Below are 25,124 nucleotides of genomic sequence, written 5' to 3' on the forward strand. Positions count from 1 at the left end.
ACAAGTGGCCCAACGTCCAAGAACTATTCTTATCAGAGTTCTCGGATCAGAAATTGCCATCTATGCCAATTGTGGCTTGAGCTAAGCTTGATTTCGGCACTGGTGCTGAAGGCGATGGGTCGGTTGGCACAGAACCATGGGTTAGGCAGGGCATGGCCAAAAGGCAGGGCGTGGCCCAAAGGTTCAGTTCTCAACAGCAAACACCACTTGGGCGCACAGTGCCAGTGTGTGGCCAGGAGATGACCATTCACGGTTACGGTCCAAGGAGGATGCTGGAGCCAGTCCTGTGGCACCTCAGATCGCAAGCTAGCCTCAAGGAAAGGAGAGGTTGGTCTCAAACTGGCCTCAGTCCTCAAGGTCTTGTTCCCTAAAGATGTAGGGGGTGCAGTCTCCAGGTTGCCACACTGTCCAGTGAGCCAGCCTCTGATCACGCCTGTAAAGTTCTTGGAACAGAAGGCAGATAAGAGACCTGGTGTTGGCTGGACCAATGGTACTTTACGTGACACTGGGGCAGTATTGAAAGGGTGTCTTTATTCATTGTACTCTTATTGAGAAAGCACCAAGAGAGCATGAGGCCCTGGGAGGGCCAAAGCCCAGATGAATGGCAGTCAAAGCACACCGAAATCCAACAAACATTAGGATAACAATTGAGTTTTGCAGATTTCATGCGAAGTATAACAAGCACCAAGAGTAGTCAACCAAGAGCTCAACTGGTAAGTGTCTGAAGCAGATGGAAGGGAAACCCACAATTTAACAATAGAGCTGAAGCCCATGAGCATTACCAACCAACCCCAAGAGCAACTGAACTGTGCGACAAGACTACGAAGATAAACTGCAAACATCAGAACCTAATACTAGATATTTATCTGCAGCCACTCATTCCCCAAACATAGGTCTCTACAAGTTGGCATGGTGTAGCAAGAAGTGCAAGTTGCATCTAAACTAGACAGTAGCCTGCAGGCAGACTTACTACACCCATCTAAATACGGGGCAGCACTGCAAGCTTTAGAAATACAAAACATTAACGGCAGCACTGCACGTTCACAGCAACCCAGTAAAGACCACAAATAAGTGAGATAGGAGCCTTGCAGGGCATGCAGCAACTAGTGCAATCTACCGGGCAGGGATAAACTGCTACTGTTGGTAGAAAAAAGCCAATATGTTCAACATTGGCACACTGGCTCACTTTAGTATTGCAAACATTTGCCACAAACACTACCATTGACTCAACATGGCCGCCTGAGGTCTTTGAAACGAGCCTTCAGTTATGCCATGCACCATAAAACCATGTCGAGACAGAATGAACAACCACATCAAGCTCTCTGCAGCAGCATTACAAGGTCACCATTACAAACTAAGTTTAAGCATGACAGGTGCCTTTAATGTAACTTTAAAATTCTGGCTGTTACACACCTGAATAGAAGCCAGGAACCAGTTTTACAGAAACATGTGCGGTGGCTTTTAGACAGTCACTAAAAGTCAAGGGAGCCAATGGGTAAAAACTGCCCCATGATGAGGGCAGAGAAAAATGAAGGCAACTGTTTACTGGACAATGGGTGATGCCCACTGAACAGATCAGTTTGTACCCACTGTGTATGATTGGGAAAAATGGTACGGACAGCTTCAAAGACACTTGTGACGCTAAGAATGCGGTCAGCAGGTGGCAACAGCCATAGGGCAGGAGGTGTGCAAGCACTGCCCACTATGCAGAGCAAGGAAGGATTAAGTGATTAGCCTGCAAGCATCTGTCCGTGGCACTTAGTGCTGCAGATTCACATGCTCTGCATACTCCTAGTATCTAGTGCCGAGCAGGTGTATCTACAAGCCTCATGTGCCATACACCTTGTTCTAGGCTTGGGGATTCAAATTATATGCATGGTAAGGAAACCTTGCTCTGGGATTGCATATTTTTGCCTCAATTTAAACAACCTTTGATCAAAACTTGAGCCATTACAGATCGCACTACGCAAAAGTCAGTGTAAAAACGGCATTCTTTATTCTGTATACTTTAATCTCAATGGAACAAAAATTGCAACAATGACAACTTCTGGGAAGAGTGGACTCACCTGTCCAATAAGAGCAGGTTGGGGGTCTATCCCAGAGATGCGGGGAACATTCAAGACTCTAGATCCAGCAGAAAAGGGAGGACAACACCGACCTACTGCGGTGTAAACTACCTCACTATGTGGCAGTTATGGGCTCCATCTGCCCACATGCCACAACCCCCGACTACTCCGGGGTGCAATAAAGCAGCAGCTGGCTGGACGCCATTCGTCTTGATGCACGCAGGCCTTTACTTTAGGCCTTACCCCGCCCAGTAACCTCTCCAACCCTTTCGCCAGAAAAACAAACGGGCACAAACACTAGAACAGAGGCGTGTAGCAATTGCAAGGAGTCAGTTTGAGAAACAAATTGCCGCAGCATGCCTGGTGTTACACAGCCTGCAGTGCGGCGCTTTAATCAACCTCCTCCATTCTGGATGCATCTTCATCTTCCTCAAGAGGTGGGATCTCATCTGTTGTGGCAGATACAGGTTCTTCAATAGCAGGTTCCTCCTCATCAATTCCTTTATGCAAAAACAAAAAAAATTGACAAGTTAATTCTAATTTTCACAAGCCTGCAACCAGACACAGCTAGTTTACATAACTATTTCAAATGTTTCCAAACCCTCTGGTCCAAGCAAGGCTCAATATGGAACAAATAGCATGCTTCAAAGCCATCCACATGGCACTCACCTAACCCAAGCTTGATCATTCTGTAGATGCGGTTTGAATGTGTCTGAGGGTCTTCCAAAGAGAAGCCAGATGACAGCAGCGCCGTTTCAAACAACAAGACCACAAGGTCCTTGACAGCTTTGTCGTTCTTATCTGCCTCAGCCTTCTGTCTGAGGGTCTCTACGATCGGGTGGTCAGGGTTGATTTCTAAGTGCTTCTTGGCCATCATGTAGCCCATGGTGGAATTGTCACGAAGGGCCTGTGCCTTCATGATCCTTTCCATGTTGGCGGTCCAACCATAGGTACTGGTCACAATGCAGCAGGGCGAAGAGACAAGGCGGTTGGAGACAGTCACCTACAAGGGGAAAATACATTTAAAAGATCATGCAGCAGGTCTTAGATGCAGAAAGGCTGTGTCTGTGACTTAAACATGTCAATACAGCAGATACACTTCTTAAAGTTACTTGTAACAAAGGGGGGCCAAAAACCACTATGAGACCATAGATTGTCAATCCCTTATGGGCACTCGACACTTTAGAAATTAAATGCCAAAGGTTATGTAGAAAGGGAATCGCCTACTGGTTTCATTTGGCTAGTCAACCTCCGACCACTGCACCCTTTTCAAATGTATGTCCTCTAATCGGTATCAAATTACGCCCCAATTTGTAAGTGTGTTCTAGCAGACAGAACCCTTTAAAGCAAGCTTTGATACAGACTAGACCCTCTCCTGTGCAGTTCAGATGTGCTGTTACCATAAACCTACTTACAGTAAGTCAGTACCAACAGCCATGGCTGCGAAAACGTGTCAGTTTAGGTCAATACACAGGAAGGTCTTACAGGTAATGAATAACTCAACTAGAGATGTACCGCTACCTTAAACTTTACACAACCAAGAATAAGTCTAATCAACTGGACAATGTAGTTGACAAGAACCCTCATCCCACCCAAGGGTGGCATGCTTCCTCATTGGGCTCCCTCCTCACACAAGGACAGCAAGGCACCTGGTGTAGACTACAACTCCAGTTTCAGTGGTCAGGATGAGCTTGAGGTACGGGAGAGGTAGAGCGCTAGGTATAGAGTGCAATGAGTCAAACTAGCTCCTGGTCTGCTTTGTGCATTGTATTCAGGTGCCTCAGTGGCTAGGGCCAGAAGAAACATAACAGGATCTGGGAATTTGTTTTTCAGATCCTTTTAATCCTAGACTAGGACTTGTTCTTGTGCGGTCAGACTGCTTTATGAACGTTCAATCTGGCTGTTGAATGGTGCTAACTAGTTACAATTGTGGCATACACAGTTCTACATATGCAAGTAGAGTACCCATAGCTTAGTGGCTGTAGCAATGAGGTTTCATACTGGTCACCAGTAAGTGCTCACACCAAGTTCTATGTGAAAATGCAGAGACAACCAGCAAGATAAATCGCCCAAGTACTGCTGGATGCTGCCAAAACTCTAGTCAGATGGTGAAAGGAGCAGGTTACTTACCCTGTAAGGCTGTTTGTGGCCTGTAGTGCTATAGATTCACATGCTCTGCATACCTCAGCCATCTTGTGTTGGGTCTGGATGTGCGCAAGTTTTTTCTCCAAAGTCTTTAGTCATGGGGCGAAAGTGATTTCTCTTGGTGAATGCACATGGGCATCGACTCAAGATGATTTCAATGTAGGCAAGTAGTGAAAGTATGCATCATTAAAGAGGTCCATGCAAATGAAATACAGTAAAGGAACTGCAAAAGCCACAGATGCCCAGGGAGTAGGGTGTGCACATGTGAATCTACTTCACTACATGCCACAAACAGATGCTTACAGGGTAAATAGTGTGTGGCATGTGCATCTACAGCCAAACATGCTCTACATAGACTGCAAGGCAGTACCTCTCCAAAAAGCAGTGGCTTATCTTGTGGAGATTGTAGTTTGAAAGAGAACATGGCATTGCTCTTCCTTGGTTGACTAGTGGGCACCCTCAACAACCCACACAATGTTTAGTGAAAGCGTGTGGTGCAGACAATGTAGCTGTCTTAGAAATATTAGGTATTGGGACATTACCCAGAAAAGCCCTGATCTTCTAAATAAAGCATAAAGCACCCTCTTGGCAAAGTCGTTTTAGCTTTGGTATAACAAAAATGCAACTCCAAGACTATTGCAGGAGCAGTTGTGTGGTGGTCCCACAAGACTAGTAATCACTATTAAGATTCTATGCATGTGGACCTTAAGTCGAATTACTTGTTTAAGGCCTTCCATGAATTGCTGAATAGCAAGTGGCACTTAAGAACAAACATTGTACTTTTTGAATAAAGACAGCAACTGCATCTAGATGTAAGCGAGCCCTGTAAATGCACAATTAAACTGTTTGCACAGTTGCAGCAGAATGTTAACTGCAACAGTAAAAAAAAAATTCCACTTTACTAGAAACATGCTCTAGTTATAGGTGTATGTGCTTCTTTAAGAATGGTCATAGATTTTTTTTGGGGGGGAGGGGGGGGGGAGGTAAGATATCCAAATTCTATTACCTCAGGAGCCAAATCGCAAGATTGAGCTCATCTGTGTGCCAGATTTCCCCATTGTTCTGGGCGAGAAGGTCCAGGTTGAGGTAAAGCTTCTAAAGGGAAATGGAGTTCAAGCAGTGTAGAGAACCATGGTTGCAGAGGCCAAGCGGGAGCTACTAGAATGAGGGAGACCTTTGACTGAGCCAGAGGCAGAAAAGCATAGGCAAACATCCCAGACCATTTCATCCTTAGCAGTGCCTTTGGCTAGTGGGTGTGGGAATCTGGAGGTGAAGTCTGAGCATTTTGCGTTGTCTGCAGTTGCTAATCGCCTATTTATGGAAACCACCACGTGGAGTTCCCACTCATGGACTTGCCAGGTACTGTTGTGTAGGTCAGAAAAGTGGTTGTCAACAAGGGGGAACCAGGAGCTAGTTTTGGTCCAATGTCCTTGCTCCAATGTGAATTGTTAAATCAATGAGGACATTGTTCCGCGTTGGAGGTGAGGAAGGAATATGCTACTTACCAGTATGCATCTGTTCTTGGCATGTAGAGCTGCAGAGTTGTACACTTAGCATAGGTCGCCATCTGGTGTTGGGCCCGGATGTTTGCAGTTTGTTTTTCTTCTTGGACAGTCTTTGGAAGTCACGAGTTTGGTGACTCCTCCTTCGGTCCGTACTGCGCATGGGCTTCGGCTCCATCCTCAGATTGTTTTTCGCCAACAGGGAAATGATGGAGCGTAGTAACAGTGAGAAACCCATGTGTTGTATCTAAATAAGATGTACTGGAACGGATACAGGTAGCCGGGGAGGCGTGTACAACTCTGCAGCTCTACATGCCAAGAACAGATGCATACTGGTAAGTAGCATATTCCGTTCGAGGCATATGAGCTGCAGATTGTACACTTAGCATAGATTATATAGCAGTACCCAACCTTAGCGGCGACCACCGGTATCCGTTGCAGCTGTTTGAAAAAGTGTTTTTAGTACAGCCTGGCCCACCCTAGCTTGCTGCTTGGAATGCACATCTACACAGTAGTGTTTAGTGAAGGTGTGCGGTGTAGACCATGTGGCTGCCTTGCAGATGTCATCTAAGGGTATATTCCCTAGAAAAGCCATAGAGGCCCCTAACTTTCTTGTAGAGTGGGCTTTAGGGGGAACAGATCATGTTCTCTTTGCCTTTTGATAGCAAATTTGTATGCATTTTACAATCCACCTAGCTATCCCTGATTTGAAATGGGGTTGCCTTTATGTGGTGGAGAGAAGGAAACGAACAATTGTTTAGTCTTCCTGAAGGGTTGCGTTCTTTGTATGTAGTATAGTAACGCCCTTTTTACATCAAGTGTGTGTAAGGCCCTTTCTGCAACAGATTGGGGTTGCGAAAAGAAGACAGGTAATTCCACTGATTGAGGTGGAAGGGGGAAATGACTTTGGGCAGAAACTTCGGATTTGTGCGAAGTATGACCTTGCTGTGATGCATTTGTATGTAGGGTTCCTGTATGGTGAACGCTTGTATTTCACCAACCCTTCTAAGGGAAGTGATAGCTACAAGGAAAGCTGTTTTCCAGGTGAGAAACTGTAGCTCACATTTGTGCATTGGTTCGAAGGGCGGACCCATTAGTCGTGTAAGAACTAAATTTAGATTCCATACAGGGGAAGGTGATGCCCTGGGAGGAATTACTCGTTTAAGGCCTTCCATGAAGGCTTTAATAGCGGGCACTCTGAAGAGTGATAAATGCTGCCTGTTTTGTAGATAAGCGGCGATCGCTGCTAGGTGTAGGCGTATGGATGAATATGCCAGGTTACACCTGTGAAGATGGAGCAGATAGCATATGATGTGCTGTATGGATGCATCTAGGGGGTTAATTGTATTGTTACGGCAGTAAATTACAAATCTTTTCCACTTTGCGGCATAGCATGCTCTAGTGGTAGGACGTCTGGCTTCCATGATGATGTTCATGCAATCAGGGGGAAGGTTAAGGTATCCGAATTCTAAGATTTCAGGAGCCAGATCGCCAGGTTGAGCTGGGCTGGGTCCGGGTGCCTGATTTCTCCATGGTTCTGGGTTAGGAGGCATGGGGAAAGGTGCAGTTTTTGATGTGGTACCACTGATAGTTGTAGTAGCGCGGTGTACCACGGCTGCCTGGCCCACGTTGGAGCTACCAGAATGAGTGTGAGGGAGTGCTGTTGTAGCTTCCTGACCACTAATGGAATTAGTGGGAGAGGTGGAAAGGCGTATGCAAATCTGCCTGACCAGTTCATCCATATCGCATTGCCCTTGGACAATGGGTGTGGGTATCTGGCGGCGAAGCTTGGGCATTTTTTGTTTTCGTGGGTGGCGAAGAGGTCTGAGGATGCCCCCACTGTTTGAAGAATGGGTGAAGAACTTGTGGATGCAGTTCCCATTCGTGTAGTTGTTGAGTCTGTCTGCTGAGCAGATCTGCTATGGTGTTTTGTACTCCTGGAACGTGCTGTGCCAGGAGAAAGATGTTTTGGGGAATTGCCCATCTCCATATGCTCTGGGCTAAGCGGGAGAGCTGGGGAGAGTGTGTCCCCCCCCCCTGTTTTTGTATATAATACATCGCAGTCATGTGGTCTGTGCGAATGAGGACTGCTTTGCCCGAAATTTGTTTTTGGAAAGATTTTAGGGCTAGAAAGATCGCCAAGAGCTCCAGATGGTTGATGTGGAGCGATTTTTGCTGTGGCGTCCATAGACCTTGCATTGTGAGGTGTAGGAGGTGCGCTCCCCAGCCGGAGAGCGATGCGTCCGCTGTTAGAATCACCTGAGGAACCGGGTCCAGGAACGGCCGTCCTTTGGAAAGGTTTGTGGTGTTCCACCACTGCAGAGAGTGATGTGTGCGGCCGTCCACCAACACCAGATCCGTCAGCTGACCCTGGGCCTGGTTCCACTGTTGTGCTAGGCACTCTTGAAGTGGACGCATGTGGAGTCTTGCATGGGGCACTATAAATATGCAGGACGCCATCATTCCTATGAGCTTCATGAACACTCTTGCTGGAAGAGAGTGTTGGGGAAGGAATGTTTTGCGTAAGGCTTGAATGCTTGTGATTCTGGCTGAGTTTGGATAGGCAATACCTTTGGAGGTGTCTATAGTGGCCCCGAGATATTGCTTGGTGTGAGATGGTATGAGGTGCGACTTTTGGTAGTTCACCGTGAAGCCTAGCTGGTGGAGCAGTTGGATGGTGCTGTTTGTATGTTGCACACATTGGTGGTAGGACGTGGCTTTTATCAGCCAGTCGTCTAAGTAAGGGAAGACGTGAATGTGTTGACGTCTGAGGTGTGCTGCTACTACTGCTAGGCATTTGGTAAACACTTGTGGTGCAGTGGTGACCCCGAAGGGGAGAACCGTGAATTGGTAATGTTGCCCGTCAACCACGAACCGGAGGTATTTCCTGTGAGAGGGGTGTATTGGAATGTGAAAGTATGCGTCTTTCAGATCCAAGGTTGTGAGAAAGTCTCCCTGGCAGAGGAGTGGGAGGACTTGTTGTAGAGTGACCATGTGAAAATGGTCTGAATGTATGTAGGCATTTAGAGGCCGGAGGTCCAGAATGGGTCTGAGGGTCTCGTCTTTCTTTGGTATTAAGAAATATAGAGAGTAGACCCCTAGATTTCGTTGATTGACGGAGACCTGCTCTATAGCGTGTTTTTGCAGGAGTGAGAGTACCTCTTGTTTGAGCAGTGTGGAATGTTCTTGAGACATAGGACGGTGCCTTGGTGGGATATTGGGTGGGGTAGATGTTAGCTCTAGACAGTACCCTGACCGAATGATTTGGGTCACCCATTTGTCCGATGTTATGGACTCCCATACGTGGATAAAGTTTTGTAGTCTGCCCCCGACCGGAGTGGAATGGTCTGGGGGAGCGGAGGGGAGTCATTGTGCGGGGGGGGTGGCAGAACGGGTGTTGTTGGTTTTGCCCCTGCCCTTATTGTTGTTACCCCTGTAACCACCTCTCCGATTGCCCTTTGAAAAGGTATTTTGAGGAGGGGACTTGTAGGAGGTAGAGGCGTTATCGGTGGAGGAGCCTCTGCCACGAAAGGACGAGCGTCGAAAGGAACGTTTGGAGGCTTGTGTTTGGAGTGCCCCCATAGACTTTGCTGTGTCTGTGTCTTTCTTCATCTTTGAGCGCTTCGTCTACCTTTGGCCCAAAGAGTGTTTCCTGGTCAAAGGGGTGATTGAGTATGGATGCCTGGACTTCAGGCTTGAACCCCGAGATCCTGAGCCAGGCGTGGCGACGAAGCAGGACACTGGTATTTATGGCCCTAGAAGCAGTGTCGGCTGCATCGAGGGCACACTTAATGGAGGTGTTTGTAATTAGTTTACCCTCCTGTATCAGGTCATGAGCCTTGTGCTTGTATTTTTCTGGAAGGTGCTGCATAAGAGCCTCTAGTTCGTCATAGTGTGCTCTATCATATCGCGCAAGCAGTGCTTGTGTGTTTGCAATGCGCCACATGTTTGCAGCTTGGGAGGCGGTGCGTTTACCAGACGCGTCCAGAAGTTTAGATTGTCTGGCGGTGGGGCATCTCCTGAGGATTGGGAGTTAGCCCGCTTTCTAGCTGTGGAGACAACTAGGGAATCTAGGGGAGCAGGGCCCTTGATGTAAGCAGGGTCTGTGGGTGCCGCCTTGTACTTCTTCTCTATTCTAGGGTTCAGTACTCTGGCTCGGACAGGGTCTTTGAACACCTCTGTAGCGTGCTTGGTGACACCCTTAAGCATGGGTAAAATGGAAGTAGATTTGTCTTGTATATCAAATGTATCCAGTAGGAAGTCTTCTACTGGTTCACTGTGCATGTCCACCCCATGGTAGTGTGCTGCTCTCTGCACTAAATGATGAAACCCTAAGGAGTCCTCTGGAGGAGACGGCCTTGATGGGTATAGGTCGTCCTGAGGTACATTGGGTATATCAGGGTTATTGTAATCCTCCCATGGATCTGGGTCCCTGGTGGAGTGGGATCCATTGGGGCGTCCGCCGGGTAATTGTCCGGATCCCCATCATCCGGATCTGGGGATGGGGCCGGATCGTAGTGAGGTACAGGTGGCGGAGACCTGTGAGGTGGAGGCGGTAGGGGAGGCGGTGGTGGGGAGGGCACTCTGAGGGGAGAAGTAGCAGAGTCCTTCCTTTTGGGTGGAGGAGGAGGAGCCGGAGCATCAAGGCGTCTTTTCTTGGTAGTTAAAGTCAAAAGCCCAGTCTTTGGATCTTTGGACAAAGTCTTTTGTAAAGGGTCTGGTGTAAACAGAGCCAATGGTGTCGAGTCGTCTGTCGGCACCGGTGATTTCGGAACCGGGGGTTTCGATGGTCTGTGTGCGCCATGCTTTTTTGAGGTCTCCGGGTGTTTCGGCGTCGAATGATGTTTCGGCGCCGGAGCGTCGGTGCCGACAGATTTGTGTTTGTGTTTGGTCGGCACAGAGTGTCCAGGCTTCGGCACCGGTGGTTTCGGAGTCGAGCTGGATTTTGCAGTCTTCGGTGCCGGATGCTGTTTTTCGGCACCGGGTGTCGGCTGGCTCGATCCCGAGCTGCCATGAGACTTTGGGGGCTTCGACACCGGGCCCGAAGGTGGGGTGATCGAAGTTTTGGTTTTGGTTTTGCCCAGGCCGGCAGGCGAGGGAGTAACCTGAGTCTCTTTGGTTTTCGGCGCGGGGGTGGGAGGGGGCATAGTACTCACGGCCCGCTGCGCTGGTGTAACGTCCTCCACGTCGGAGTCGGCCTCGGAAGCGCTGACGACGTCTTCCTCCTGCTCGGTGTGTGTTTGCCCCGAAGCTTCGGCGTCGTCTCCGAAGATGTCCGGTGGAGCTGCAGAGGATGAGTGCGCCATGGTGCGTCGAGCTCTTCGATCTCGGATGGTCTTCTTCGATCGAAAAGACTTGCAGGCGGGGCAGTCTCTAGCCTAGTGTTCCGGAGAGAGGCAAAGGTTACACACCTGATGGAGGTCGGTGTGGGGAAATTTAGACCCACATTTTGGGCACTTTTTGAACGGAGTCCTTTCCATCGGCCGGGACCGGAGTCGCGGAGGGCCCGAAGGCCGGTGTCGATGTACGGGATGGAGAAAGTGCCGCTTCGAGAGATGAAGGAACTTGAAGAATCGAGGATTTTCCGTCGAGGCTGGAACCGTAGAAGTTCGAAGCCGGAGCACGAAGTATCACATCCGAGCCCGATGGCGGAAAAAAACAATCTGAGGATGGAGCCGAAGCCCATGCGCAGTACGGACCGAAGGAGGAGTCACCAAACTCGTGACTTCCAAAGACTGTCCAAGAAGAAAAACAAACTGCAAACATCCGGGCCCAACACCAGATGGCGACCTATGCTAAGTGTACAATCTGCAGCTCATATGCCTCGAACATATAATAAACACCTGCTCAAAGGAGAAAAAGAAGAATCAGGGAGTAGAAAGGGAGATAAGGAGAGAGCAAGAGAGATAAAGGTGAAGGAGGCAGAGAGGTATATCCCTGGTATCTAGGATTCAATCCCGAAGGGGAGGGCTCAAATTTGACTCTTTAATTGCCCTCACACCCCGAAGGATGTCATGCTTCATCGGGCTTTTTTGCTCCTAGTCGGGCCGGCACTGCAATGCCAGACGGTCCCCCAAATAGTCTCTTATGGAGATCTTTTAAAGAGAAAAGCAGATAGGTGAGTGTGGGATTAAAAAAAAAAAAAAAAAGTGGGGGAAGGAGTATCCCAAAAAATTGATACTTTACGTGCGTACAAGGATTGGGAGTAAAATTACCTAGGGGGGTGTCCAAATAAAGTTAATATTGTGGGACCCCTGGTAGAATAAAAAGACCCGGAAGGTCGGTGAGTCGCTAGTGGGCGCAATGTGCCCTTGTGACTCAAAATGAGGTCTACATGTTTCACGCCTACTTAGCCTATAAAAGATCAATGGCGTTTTCTCAGGACATAGCTGTGTGGGAAGTTGTGCACGGTGATGGGGTTCCGGGATAATGCAAGGTAACCCGCGTGAGTAAAGGGATGTGCTTGGATGCAGATCGAGAGGTTCAATAACCTAATGAACAGTGTCTAGGTGTTGTACCTTAGAGCGATCAAAGACTTGCGATACCCTCGTGTACATGGGCGAGGGTTTCCTAGGCTTGACTGCTGGCTGCACGCACTCTATTTGGGTTAAGTCGGGTGACAGCTCGTTCAGCACCTACCCTCCTGCCAGGCAGCCGCTGACAGAGGGTAGGCTGCTCAGATCAAAGAGGCCGCAAAAGTGATCACGCAGGCTGACAAATGGTGCTCACACCCGGCGCACACTCACTGTAGCTGGAGGCCTGAAAAAAGCCACTAGTTTGCACTTCCAAAACCTGCTTACTAAAACTTGCCTGAGCCAGCGCTTAAGCGCTGCTCTGGCGAGACCCAATAAGGAATGGGACAATATTTTGTTTTGTATTGAGCTTGCAGATGACGCATAGGAGCTGCTGCAGACGAAAATCTGGCCAGCTCGAGGCTTTATGTGTAGCTTTTTCTGCTTCAGATAGCGCCACACCTGTATGACCTGGAGGAAACTGATTTGGAAGTTGAAATTTTTGGTGCTGAAGCAGACTTCCTTTTGGAAACAGAGCCTGAAGGCAGTAGTAGCGGCTTGTTTGGAGCCAAAGAACCAGATTGTCAACTCGGCAGAGCCCAATCGGCTTTGTGTGGGCATCTGAAGTTGATGACTGGTGCCCAACATGGCCTGCTGACAGTGGAGGCCTGTTAGCCAAAGCATCGGATGAAACAATATTGAGATGCAAATGGAATGGGGCAGGTGTACCAACTGTCCGCTGGCACAAAGGAAGATCTTGTATTTGGAGTCCCGCGTCAAGCTCAGAATCCAAGTAGAGCCTGAATCCAAGCCATAGATGAAAAGGCCTCTGCTGCAGAGGCGTTGGGAAGCACTTCCTGTTCGACATCTTGACTGGAGGTTTTGCACTGCATTTGCCTGATGTGCACGACGGTCCCACAATGTCTTTGCTCGAAAAGATAAAGGATTGTCTGATTAGTGATGGTTAGGAGACAGATTGCAAACCGGATGGTCAGTTCTTGGGAACTTCATGGGGCAGAATCTGAAAGGAGTCTGTTCCATTAGCAGCACATTCTTGGTTGAACCTGCCCGAAAGAGCAGGTCTGAACAGGTGAGGCCCAAAGGCCACAATGGGAGCAAGTTGAATTGATGGGCGAAAATTCAGATTTTTTGGACGCAAGGGTGAAAACAAACAGCAACCCTTAAAGGAACTGGACTGCCTTGACCCAGAATGCCACAAAACTGACCCAATAGCGAAAAGAAAACCAACAATGGAGTTGAAGCCTATGCGCATTACTAGGAGTCTTAGTCCAATGACTCAAGACTTCTTTGAAGAAACACAACTTGCACACATTCGGACACCAACACTAGAGGGCAGAAGTATGCAGAGCATGTACATCTACACGTGCCTATAACAATGCTTTGATGACCAATAGGCAGGAGCCTAACATTATGGCCACGACCTGTATTAGCAACAGTATTTCAAATCTACAACTGCAAGCATAACTGACACACCCAGGGGACAACGGCAAGCAACCGGTGTTTCAACTTCGAGCCTACCTCCTTTAAACACAGCGGAAGAAAGACCCACTCACTTTGTGGCTAAACACACCCAGTGCAGTGACTCACCTTCTCAACCTTCTTGTCCAAAATCTCCTTCATAAGCTTGCACAGGTTCTCGAACTTGGATTTGCTCTCCTCCATTTTCTTTTTTTCTTCCTCATCCTCTGGCAGCTCCAGGCCCTCCTTGGTCACAGAGACCAGGGTCTTTCCATCAAACTCCTTTAATTGCTGGACACAGTACTCATCGATGGGTTCAGTCATGTACACCACCTCGAAGCCACGCTTCCTGACACGCTCCACAAATGCAGAGTTTGCCACCTGCTCCTTGCTCTCACCTGAAGATCACAAAAGGGTTAGTGTGCATTAGACTAGCAGCACCTCTACAGCAAACTATGGCTGGTGGAGGAAATTTCACATTTCTGATCCAGTTTAGGAGTGACCGCAAAAATTTAGCTGACAGACATGAACAGATGCAGTTTTACCGCAACTTCAGCGTACAGATTCCGCTCTAGTCCTACTTCAACACTGCGTTAATACTGTAGCTAGCCTCCATACAAGTCACTCCTGCTTCGGTCCTACTCCAGCCACCTCTAATACTCTAGCAAGTCTCCATACAAGTCACTCCTGCTTTGGTCCTACTCTAGCCACCTCTAATACTCTAGCAAGTCTCCATACAAGTCACTCCTGCTTCGGTCCTACTCCAGCCACCTCTAATACTCTGCAAGTCTCCATACAAGTCACTCCTGCTTTGGTCCTACTCCAGCCACCTCTAATACTCTAGCAAGCCTCCATACAAGTCACTTCACCCGTGGTACTGGCAGTGACTTACCAGTGATGTAATAGATGGCCTTCTGGTTCTCCTTCATGCGGGACACGTATTCTGTAAGCGCTGCCATCTCATCGCCAGTCTGGGAAGTGTGGTAACGCAGCAGCTCCGACAGCTTCTTCCTGTTGGCAGAGTCCTCGTGGATTCCAAGCTAAGGACAAAGCAAGAGTGATAGTAAGATGTCTTTAGCAGTGTTAAAGCAACAAGCAGACTGCATGGATGGGGAGCTAGTGAGCAGATGCAATCAAGGACAGGTATCTAAACCAGTGGACATGGTGACAGCTTATAGCTTGCTCCGCTTTAAACAGCAACACGTGTTGCGGCATTAATTAGCAAAGTTCCCTACGTTAAAAACAGATTTTGCAGCAGACAAATGCGCTTTTGCAGCATGGTCAGGATTCCCGGCCCAAAAAACTGTAAGAATGAAGGATGCCCTAGCCTACAGCTTTTACAGCCAAACCACTATTTCAACACTGCGACCTGGAGTCTGTTGCATACCTTGCATCGGTGTAAGAGCCGGGTCAGTGCACGGGCACTGGTCTGAACACAGCTCTCCACTAAAGCTCAAACCACACTGCTGGCAGCCACACTGCCAAGGAATATTGCTGCCTACATGTGGGCACGGAGAACTAGGGAGGCAAATCCAGTGCCCCTGCTTTAGGTGCTTCACTGGACACAAGGCAGAGCATAGTGGCTATAGCATTCTCATTTACTGCCTAATGTAGTAACGTGCTCAGCAGGGAGATCTCGTGAAAGCTTACGAAAAGCAGTGTTTGCACCAAACTTGGATCATGTCAGGGCGCTTGCCACAGTGAACTGAAGACAAGCATTTGAAAGCTGCCAACTCTGCAATCCTCCAACTGGTTACTCATACCTGCAGAAAAGCTTTGAAGTTATTACACGCATTCTAGGTTTCTCACGGAGTAGAGTAGTTGGATACGTTCAAGAGTCACAATGGATACACTGACCAGAAGTGTTCAAGTGAGGATGCGGGACGTAATGTTCCAAGCATAAAACTGCTGCTGTTGCTACAGACCAGTCTAATGGGGCCAGACAAACCTGCTGCATAATAAAGGAAACGGTCAGGCGTGGCCTCCCACTGCTTATTTGTTAAAGTGAGCCTTCCAAGGAGGGTGGCTGCATTGGAATTCATGAGACTGCGATCTAAAGGCGGATGGTGCAGCCCTACCATTAATAGAGATGCAGGTTAGTTTCATCAAGTTTAGTGGAAAGCTGGGTAATTCGTCAAGTCGCATTCAATGCGTTATCCCAGAGTGGTCCATTGAGGCCTCAGAGTAATCCCTCAAGATCTACACTGCCAAGCTTACGCCATTCTCGGCAAGCTCAGCGTAGTACCCAGTGACATGAGCTTAAAGGGATGAATGGGGAACCAGAGTTTAACACCTTACTTCTATGAACACTTAAGTGTCAGGGGGTATAGCAGAGCCGAGCAGTGAAGCAGTATTAAGAAACAAGCATGGAAAGCATCATGTAAGCATGGAAACTCTCCAGCTCACCCCCTTGGCCCCCTGTCCTGAACAGGCTTGCTGTCATTGGTTTATTTTATGCAGATGGGGTGACAGTTTACACTTCACTCAAATCCGGGTGGGCTGAGGAGCCTGGTCGCATGCTCCTTTCACGTCGGACTTGTGTCTAATGTTAGGGCGTCCTCTATACTTAAGCAAGTCCGTACACAAGAGTGTGCCACTTTACATGAGCAGTGGCAAGTGTAGCTCAGACATGCGCCTCAGTGCATTGAAACGCAGAGGGTCAGCAAAGCCCCAAGCAAACTGGCGCGACCACCCGCTCCAAGAGTTCACTGCTGCACGAAACTTTAGCCGCCAAAAATCTACTCCCTATGGAGTCCGCTCTTCAGTGGAGCCATTTACAGGACTCACTTGTCCATTCTGGTGCGTGAACTTCAGGTGGAAAGGAGCAGGTGCTCCGTTCATTCATAAAGCGAACAAGCACTAAAGAGACCTTTAGATCTGGACTACATTGGCTGTGTTTAAGGACAGAGGTCAAGCAAAAAAATTGCTCATTTTATCCTGGAAAATGGCGCTTCTGGTTTGTCAAGGGAAGTATCTTTACGATCATTTTAAATTAGAAAGGCTCTAAGGTGGTCTTTTCGTAACATTTAAACAGCTTCGAAAGTAACAGTACACATTTTGAAATCTCATGAACTGTGAAACGCGGTTTGTAGTTCGCTGGTGCGATGCGCAGAGCAGCCGCTGGTGACCACTCCCCCTCGCCGCGCTCACCTTGAGGTTCTTGGAGAAGGCCTCGTAGAACTTCTTGTAGTTGTCTTTGTCCTCCGCCAGCTCGCAGAAGAGCTCCAGGCACTTCTTGACGATGTTCTTGCGGATGACCTTCAGGATCTTGCTCTGCTGCAGCATCTCTCGCGAGATGTTCAGGGGCAGGTCCTCGGAGTCCACCACGCCGCGCACGAAGTCTGCAATGGAGAAGCGGCGGTCAGACCCAAGCACGCCAGGGGGAACCCAGACACATCCCCACTCCGCTCCCACCACACTTACTCAGGTACTCCGGGATGAGCTCGTCGCAGCTGTCCATGATGAACACTCGGCGCACGTACAGCTTAATGTTGTTCTTTTTCTTCTTGTTTTCAAAGAGATCGAAGGGCGCTCGGCGGGGGATGAAGAGCAGAGCGCGGAACTCGAGCTGGCCCTCCACGGAGAAGTGCTGAAAGAGCAAGGCATGGGTTCAAACAAACTGGCACCATCTATGAAGGGTTTCCTCTCTAGTCTAAACCCCACTAAGCACACTGCCATGGCCAGGCCTAGGCCCCCTGCCTACTTGGCACCACGCCTGCCAGCTTACCTGGGATAAGAGACTGGAGAGAGACTGCATGACACCACCCCTTTGTGGCAGTGAAAAGCACTACTGGAACCCGTTGCTACATTATGCCGTGGCCCCGATTACCTCAAGTTATACACCCCTCAAATGCTGCAACAGGTCCGTGTGCAGTAGACTTCACAGCTGCCCTCAGGTCAAAACGACACTGTCCCTACAGTATTTGCAACTTGAAATGGGTTTATGCTGGGTTTGCAAGTCATTGCATTTGCGGTTAGTTTGATACACACATTGTGCCAATAAAATTGCTACACAAAACCTAGACCCTCCCTGAACAAGTGTCAATGGGGCAGTAGAGACATGCTCCATGCAGAGCCTCACAGCTAGCGCCCCCGAGCCTCCCCGGGGCTGGCTCACCTTCACCACCAGGTGGTCCTCCCAGTCATTGGTCGGGCTCTTGTAGAACTAGCCATACTCCTCCCCCCCCCTAAAGGATTAACTGGGCCAGCCGAGCCTCACAGCTAGCGCCCCCTTTACTGGAGGCAGCAGAGCCTCCCCGGGCCTGGCTCACCTTCACCGCCAGGTGGTCCTCCCAGTCGTTGGTCAGGCTCTTGTAGAACTAGCCATACTCCTCCCCCCCTAAAGGACTAACGGCCAGCCGGGCCTCACAGCTAGCGCCCCCTTTACTGGAGGCAGCAGAGCCTCCCTGGGGCTGGCTCACCTTCACCGCCAGGTGGTCCTCCCAGTCGTTGGTCAGGCTCTTGTAGAACTCGCCATACTCCTCCTGGCTGATGTCGTCGGGGTTGCGGGTCCAGATGGGCTTGGTCTTGTTCAGCTCCTCCTGGTCGATGTACTTTTCCTTGATCTTCTTGGTCTTTTTCTTCTTCTCCTTGCCATCCTCCTCGTCGTCGGAGCCCACGTCCTCTATCTTGGGTTTGTCCTCGTCCTCTTTGGGCGCTTCCTCTTCGTCTTTTTTCTCCTCCACCTTCTCCTCCTCGGCTTCATCGTCGCTGATCTCCTTTTCGCGCTCCTTCTCCAGCTGAAAGAAAGGCAGAGTGTAAGGGGGACAGGAGTTTAACACCCTGCAGCAGACACCAGACCCTATTACCTCTCATCCGCCATCTCTAACCCAGCCTGCTAGGGACTAGACAGACATCCTGAAGTAGGAAGTATCCCAAACCAGGAAGAGGTACAAAAATACATCAGGCCAAACTTACATAAAGGGTGATGGGATAGCCGATGAACTGGGAGTGCTTCTTCACCACCTCCTTGACACGCTTCTCCTCCAGGTACTCAGTCTGGTCCTCCTTCAAGTGCAGGATCACGCGGGTGCCTCTGCCGATGGGCTCACCTAAGCACAAAGTAAAGGAGCCACAGTCAGCCTCTGCACAAATCACTCACAAGTAACGCAGCTGGTCACATGATACATCAGCTCCGTCACCCGATGAGCACATATACAAGTAGCAGGAAAAACGAGCTGAAGCCACTGCAAAGAGTAGATTTCCACCTCGTTTTTGGAGTCTTGAAAAGATGTCCAAAAAAGGGTGTGAAACCACCACAAAACATTGGCACCGGCTGCAGGCAATTTTTTTTGCAGAACAAGGGGGGGGAGGGGGGGTGAAAGAGGGGCCGAATTGGTTAAGATGGGCAGAGTGTTGAAACTTTTCAGCCACACCCCCAGTCAGGAGACCTGGGTTGACTCATCGTTCTTTAGCTCACTAGGAAACCCCAGTTCAGACCCAGCTATATGCAGATGCGTCTTAACCCTGTGCCTCATGGGAACCGCCCAGGCCGAACTGCCAAGCTAGGTCTTCCCAGGCCGGAAACAAGCATCCCAAGACCGGTTTCAGACTAACAGCCCTCAGTCAGGCTGGCTTGAATCCAGTGGCAAAGTGAGCAAGGGACCCAGGTCTGGGCATACCCCGACCACTTAGGGCTAACAAAGCAAACACAAGGATATTATGACAGACACTGAAACTTTTCAACCACACTGCCAGATAGATTGAATCCATTGTTCTGTTACTCACCATCCCACCTCCGTTTGGACCCTGCCATATGCAAATCAGTCTTGACCCTGCTCCTCCTGGGAACAGTCCAGAACTGCCAGGCCCTCAATGGACCAGAAACAAGCATCCAAGGCCAGAACGCTTGTTTCTCGTCCAGGGAGGACCTGGCCTGGTAGTTCGGGCTGGAATGTTCCAATCAGGTACAGGGTCAAGACTGATTTGCATGTGACTTGGTCCAAACAGGGGTGGCATGGTGAGCAAAGAATTAGGTTTTAATCCATCTTTGACTGGATAAGTGTTTGAAGCTTCAGCACCAAGCCCATCTTGTGTTTGCTGATGCATTAGTGCCTGGTAGTTATGGGCAAAAGGCCCCACCAACGCCAAGGTCACCCCTCCACCCCCTCAGTGGAGTCAAATCTGTTTATTGAAGAATAAAGAAAGGAATGGAATAATAGTTACCATGCACATTTGACAGCTGGGTCTAACACTGGCTAGTTGTGCTACGCAAAGTGCACTACGCAAACTGCGGTAGGGAAATGCTGTTCGCAATGATTGCAGTGTGGACAAGCATCCAGCACTGTGCAATCATTGCAAATGGCATCATGCACATTGCAAGCGGCAGTTTTCTGCCGCTCGAGTAGATTTGTACTAGAGCGGCAGCTCAACGCAGACTAGTAGTTTCTCATCGCGAGCGGTCACGAGCACACGTGTCCACTCGCAATGAGAATCCTGACCTCCCAGCGTTGAGAATCTTACTGGGATCGCGAACGATGAAAAAGTCTCGCTGGGATGTTGATTTTGCTTGGTCGCCACCTTGCAGTTGAGGACCACGAGCGAGCAAATGCCAGCTAAGTCTTGCACTGTGTGTAGTTTTGCAGACTACGCACACTGCAAGCGTAGTGTAGTTTTCTGCCCAGGCAGAGTTGGGTCACTCTAGCCTTGTGCATTTGTAATGGAGTGGACATTTGACAAAGCCAGTGTAATTCGAGGGGGAGGTCAGTGACATAAGTTCAGTAACTATAAGTTCAGTAACTATAGGTGAGAGTAAAGCCTCAACATGGATTTAACCCCCAAATTGAGGGATCAAACTAATGGGAAAGAACGAGGGAGGCAGACCTGTTTGTATGAGGGCCAGGGGAATAAATGGTGGCGCTTTACTGGATCAGTAGGAGGTGAGGGGATCCCTGTATCGTGGCAAGATTGCATCTTTGAAAAGCTGAAGGGCCTGCAGCCGGGGTATAGAGAATGTTCGATTAGTGGGCGCCGAGTGTGGATGCATTTGGTTTCAGTGTAGGTTATCTGGTAAATCAGAAGCTCCATCGCCATGCCAAAGGCACAAGAAGCATGCAGAGCTGGGGCGGAGGGCTTCTTCCACGGTAGTGCAATGGTTTGTTTAGCTGCCCCTAGCATGCGTGCAATGAGATGCCAATCAGTGTTAAGGTTGGCCTGGTAATGTACAGTGCAAGGGGTACATTTACAGGGTCACTAGCCGCAGCACACTGCCCAATCACCAGTTAATGTAAAATACAGTCAGGGGCAGAGCTAACAGTTCTTCCCAACACGGGTCTCTCATAGGAGGTCCTGCAGCACCTCCAGAAATCATGCAGACGTTCAGAGGGTTAATGAACAATTAAAAGCAATAAAGATGCCATTAAATATGGTGCATGTTGTCAGAGTTGCGAGTTTAAAAGACAAAGGTCAAATATCAGGATAATTCTCATAAATTGCAGCTCATTCGGAAACTGGAGAGTACTTTTTCGGGCTGCAGAGTTAGGATTTTGTAGAATGGCTTTGTTGGAGAAAAGGATAGGTTGTAACAGTTTTGAGAACACAGCAACATTTAAATTAGGAAATTACACATTAATGAAAGTGAGCTGGGGCAGAACTGACAGTTCTACCCTCAAGCAGGGGGCTACATTAACGGTCTGAGGGGTAATTAACAATGAAGTGAGCAGCAGCAGGATAATCCAACCCTACGGGGTGCTGCACCCATGGCCGAGGAGCAAAGCAGCAAGGAGGCCACCTAGTGGGCGACCAACGGAAGAGTGTAAAGCCTGGTATGGCAGCACCACATCACTGCAGAGTTCGGACCTCACAATGAAATGGGCCCCACGAGTTGGGGGAACAAGAGCACGTTATAACCACAATCACATTATATGAAAAAGCGCAGTGTCCCACCTGTGTCAACTTTAACCGTGAAGCAGCCGCCGGCAGAGGACTCCCAGGCGTACTGCTCGTCGTCATTGTGTTTGGAGATGACCACCACCTTCTCGGCCACCAGGTAGGCGGAGTAGAAACCCACACCAAACTGCCCAATCATGGAGATGTCTGCACCGGCCTGGAAAAGCAAGAGCCACACTTAAGACACGGCACCCTCCAGCCTGGCCCCTTCCCTTCCGGAGAGCGGAGGCGCAGCGCGGCCTACCTGGAGCGCTTCCATGAAGGCCTTGGTCCCAGACTTGGCGATGGTGCCCAGGTTATTGATGAGGTCGGCCTTGGTCATGCCGATGCCAGTGTCCACCAGAGTCAGGGTGCGCTCCTGCGGGTTGGGGATGATGTCGATCTTCAGCTCTTTCCCGCTGTCCAGCTTGGTGGGGTCTGTGAGGCTTTCATATCTTATCTTGTCTAGAGCCTAGAAAAGAAGCGACAATTGGATTATAAAGAGGCGCTCGAAGCTTCGGAGGTTAGCACAGGGCCAGCAGTAAAGGGGAGAAAGGGGCGCCATTGGAGTCATGTACACACATGCATGGCACAAACGACGTGACCGGGTCACTGTTCTGCATCCAGAGACCCACAGGGTTCACAGACCACCCTTCGCAGCCCCAACCCACCAGCAAGGAAGGACAGTGTGCACCACCGCCCCCACAAGGTGCCCCCGTACTCACGTCGGAGGCGTTGGAGATGAGCTCCCGCATGAAGATCTCCTTGTTGGAATAGAAGGTGTTGATGATCAGGGACATCAGCTGCGCGATCTCGGCCTGGAAGGCGAAGGTTTCCACCTCCTCCTCCGCATGCTGGACTTCTTCTGGCATCTGAAAGAGGACGAGACCGGTTACAGACACTTCTCGGCGCCCCCGAGCCTCTACCCCGACAGGGAACAAGGTGGGGCCGGTGCCACCCCTTCACATGGATGGACAGGAGGCGTGTGCGGCTCGAGCTGTCCCCTGCGCATCCACGCTCTGCCCCCCCCCCCCCAAGCGCCGGACACGGACCCCCGTGCAGAGAGCCGCACTTCGCGGCATTACCCCGAGCTCAGCCATCGCGGCTCCGTCCCACCCAACAGTTCCTAAGCTATAAGGTTTATTGTCCAAAATTATCTGTGGGATGAATTCTATGTACAAGATTAGTTCATCAGTCCTAGAATTATATATGGTTTATATTCACATTGCCTTTGGGATACAGCCCTCATGGTATGGGATGAATAATCTTACAGCAAAGTGACGTATGGATGGTTATGGGTTACCATTACAACCTAGGGAGGATTCTTTTTCTATTGGTTTTGAAAACCCTTGTCACCATGGATTTTGAGGGGTCTCTCGACCTATGGCCAGTCACTGAAGGCCTTGGAGTACAAATAGACGTGATGTGAAACTATCAATACTTGCTGCACTGCGGTAGTTTGGGAAATTAATCAAGGGTGTAATTCGCGCACTTAAATAGTAAAGTATTGGGATTGACAGCTGCGTGGAGGTAGGACTGATAACAAACTGGTGAGGAGTGTAAAGCATAGGTGCGGCCCAGACGCCACGGTAACCATGACAACAGCCGGGTGCATCCAGACCCCTCCCTGCCCGCCAGGGCAACGGGTACAACCGACAGCGCTGCGTAGCAACGAATCGTGGCTTCATCCCGCATGACCCGGCACCCCCGCTCGGATACCAGCTGTTGGCAGAGTACTTAATCCCCCCACAAGCGGCTGGGGGCATCAGACCGGTCCAGGTACCCTGGCACGGACCACACGAATCCGAGATCATTCACATGTGATTAAAATCCGCGCTGCTCCACTGCCCATGCAAGCCGGTGAGGTTATGGGACAATTTTGTCTGGACCACCAAATATAAAAAAGTGAGGTTATGGGACAATTTTGTCTGGACCACCAAATATAAAAAAGTATTCCATGGCAAGTTCAAAGCAGTAGCATTTATTACAGTAAAGAACATCGTGGGCCTGGAAACAGGCAACGCCCAATAGTTTAGAATGTGCCAAGGGGCACAAGTGCCAACTGACACGAGCTGGCGAATCTTCAATGTACAACCCAAAACTAATTGGAGCAAACATCTTAAGTTTTGAAGTAGGTGACGAGTATTTGGTTCTTTCATGGGGTGCCTTACTTTCTTTAGGATTGTGGTACAACATGCTCTATTGACGCTGATCGCAGGGGGTGCAGTCTGCTCTTAACCAGACCACATTTCAGGGGTGGGGTGCGGGAATGTTATACCCTGCCGCCATTGTGACAGCTGGAGTTTAAAAGGTCGGCGAATGTCACCTGTTGTCGCTCTTCCGCGTCCAGCTCCCGGCCTCCACGGCGCCCCCCGCACGCGAATACTCCGAGCTAGGCTCAGAGCGGCCCTCCACGTTCACCGGGACCGGCTTCCCCTTCGTATGCACGGGCCGTGGGGCCACGGCAGACGCCTTCCGCTGCATGGATCTTTAACACCCCCCCCCCCCCCGACACGAGGAGCAGCCCGGCAGGGTAAATACCCCAGCCCACCAATTCACGCGACCGCATCACCTGGTGGCAGAGGGGGCACGGGAGACCTGCCCAGGATCACAAGAGACGGCGGCCCCCCTCCCTTAACACCCGAGCCCCCACCAGGGCCGCGCATGCGCACTGCCGCCCCCTCCACACTCCAGGAACCCTCTCCAGCCATTGTCTGCTGGGGCACGCCGTGACTCCGGAAATGGCGTCATCATGCGCGCCATGCATGACGTACCAGCGTGCACCGCACGTGAGCCAGCCGGCTTCTGGAAGCTTCCAGAACCAGGCAACAACCACAACACAGGAGCGCGTGAACCCACCCATTCCGGATCACTGTCCAAATCAGGGTCGTCCTCTGGGTCGGCGAACGAGAGCCTGGACTCCATGACTCGGTCAACCTCGAACTCCATGGCCCCGGGTTCGCACCCCTCTGCCTAATCCTACATCCGAACTAGCTCTACGGAGGTTTAAAGGGCGCGCGCACGCCAGCCAGGCTCTCAGCTGACAAGACTACGGGGGCCTCGTGCCACATACATCCGGGAACCGCATAAACGCCGTCACTGTAGACCTGCGCGTCACGGATGCCTCGCGCTGTCACCCGGGTCCCTGCCAGAGACACAGGATCCATCGCTCCTGCCAGCTCGCGCCGCGTCTCGCGCTTCTTGACGTCAGCCGATCCCCACCGCCTTCCGAACTACCTACTCCCCACCCCCCCCCCCCCAATCGAAGCTCGCGCCCTTCCTGAGCATCTTTATGAAGAGAAAGGACCCCGTCTATACGAACTCGCAGCCGCCAGGAGCCCGGCAACACTACTGGGGAACCTGGCCAGTCTCTGTGAGCTCGCGCCTGCCGTGCGCCTCCTCCCCTAAAGCGTCTTGTGCCCCGCGGCTAACGGAACTCCACGGCGGCATCGCCAACGTCCTCCATCGCTCACCTTGGCGGCTCCTGGTGTCCGGGCAGAGGTGAGAAGGGTACAGAGCGGCGATGTTGCGGCTGCTGTCTACGGTGGAAAGAG

The 25,124-nt window shown here is 50.2% G+C and overlaps 1 protein-coding gene across 1 annotated transcript; it reads right to left on the bottom strand.

Annotated features, from left to right (window-relative positions):
• Nucleotides 1-1,973: 1,973 nt before the first annotated feature.
• On the bottom strand, nucleotides 1,974-25,124 carry HSP90AB1 (heat shock protein 90 alpha family class B member 1). The gene is made up of 12 exons (XM_085610191.1): nucleotides 25,044-25,124; nucleotides 22,296-22,442; nucleotides 21,836-22,042; nucleotides 21,589-21,748; nucleotides 18,622-18,755; nucleotides 18,126-18,443; nucleotides 17,128-17,293; nucleotides 16,855-17,045; nucleotides 14,597-14,744; nucleotides 13,834-14,102; nucleotides 2,736-3,069; nucleotides 1,974-2,566 (listed from the first exon to the last, which is right to left on the bottom strand). Exons 2-12 carry the CDS (start codon nucleotides 22,440-22,442, stop codon nucleotides 2,457-2,459), a joined length of 2,184 nt encoding a protein of 727 aa, XP_085466317.1. The 5' UTR covers nucleotides 25,044-25,124; the 3' UTR covers nucleotides 1,974-2,456.

This window comes from Triturus cristatus, chromosome 6 (genome assembly GCF_964204655.1).
Source record: "Triturus cristatus chromosome 6, aTriCri1.1, whole genome shotgun sequence".
Taxonomy (NCBI): domain Eukaryota; kingdom Metazoa; phylum Chordata; class Amphibia; order Caudata; family Salamandridae; genus Triturus; species Triturus cristatus.

What these genes read in the sequence shown, in the direction of transcription:
- HSP90AB1 (XM_085610191.1), bottom strand. Translation starts at nt 22,442, where the DNA reads ATGCCAGAAGAAGTCCAGCATGCGGAGGAGGAGGTGGAAACCTTCGCC. An exon ending in GCTCATCCCGGAGTACCTGA is followed by an intron (nt 17,046 to 17,127) that starts GTAAGTGTGGTG and finishes TCTCCATTGCAG; the next exon opens with ACTTCGTGCGCGGCGTGGTG. An exon ending in GGCCATCTATTACATCACTG is followed by an intron (nt 14,103 to 14,596) that starts GTAAGTCACTGC and finishes TGTGATCTTCAG; the next exon opens with GTGAGAGCAAGGAGCAGGTG.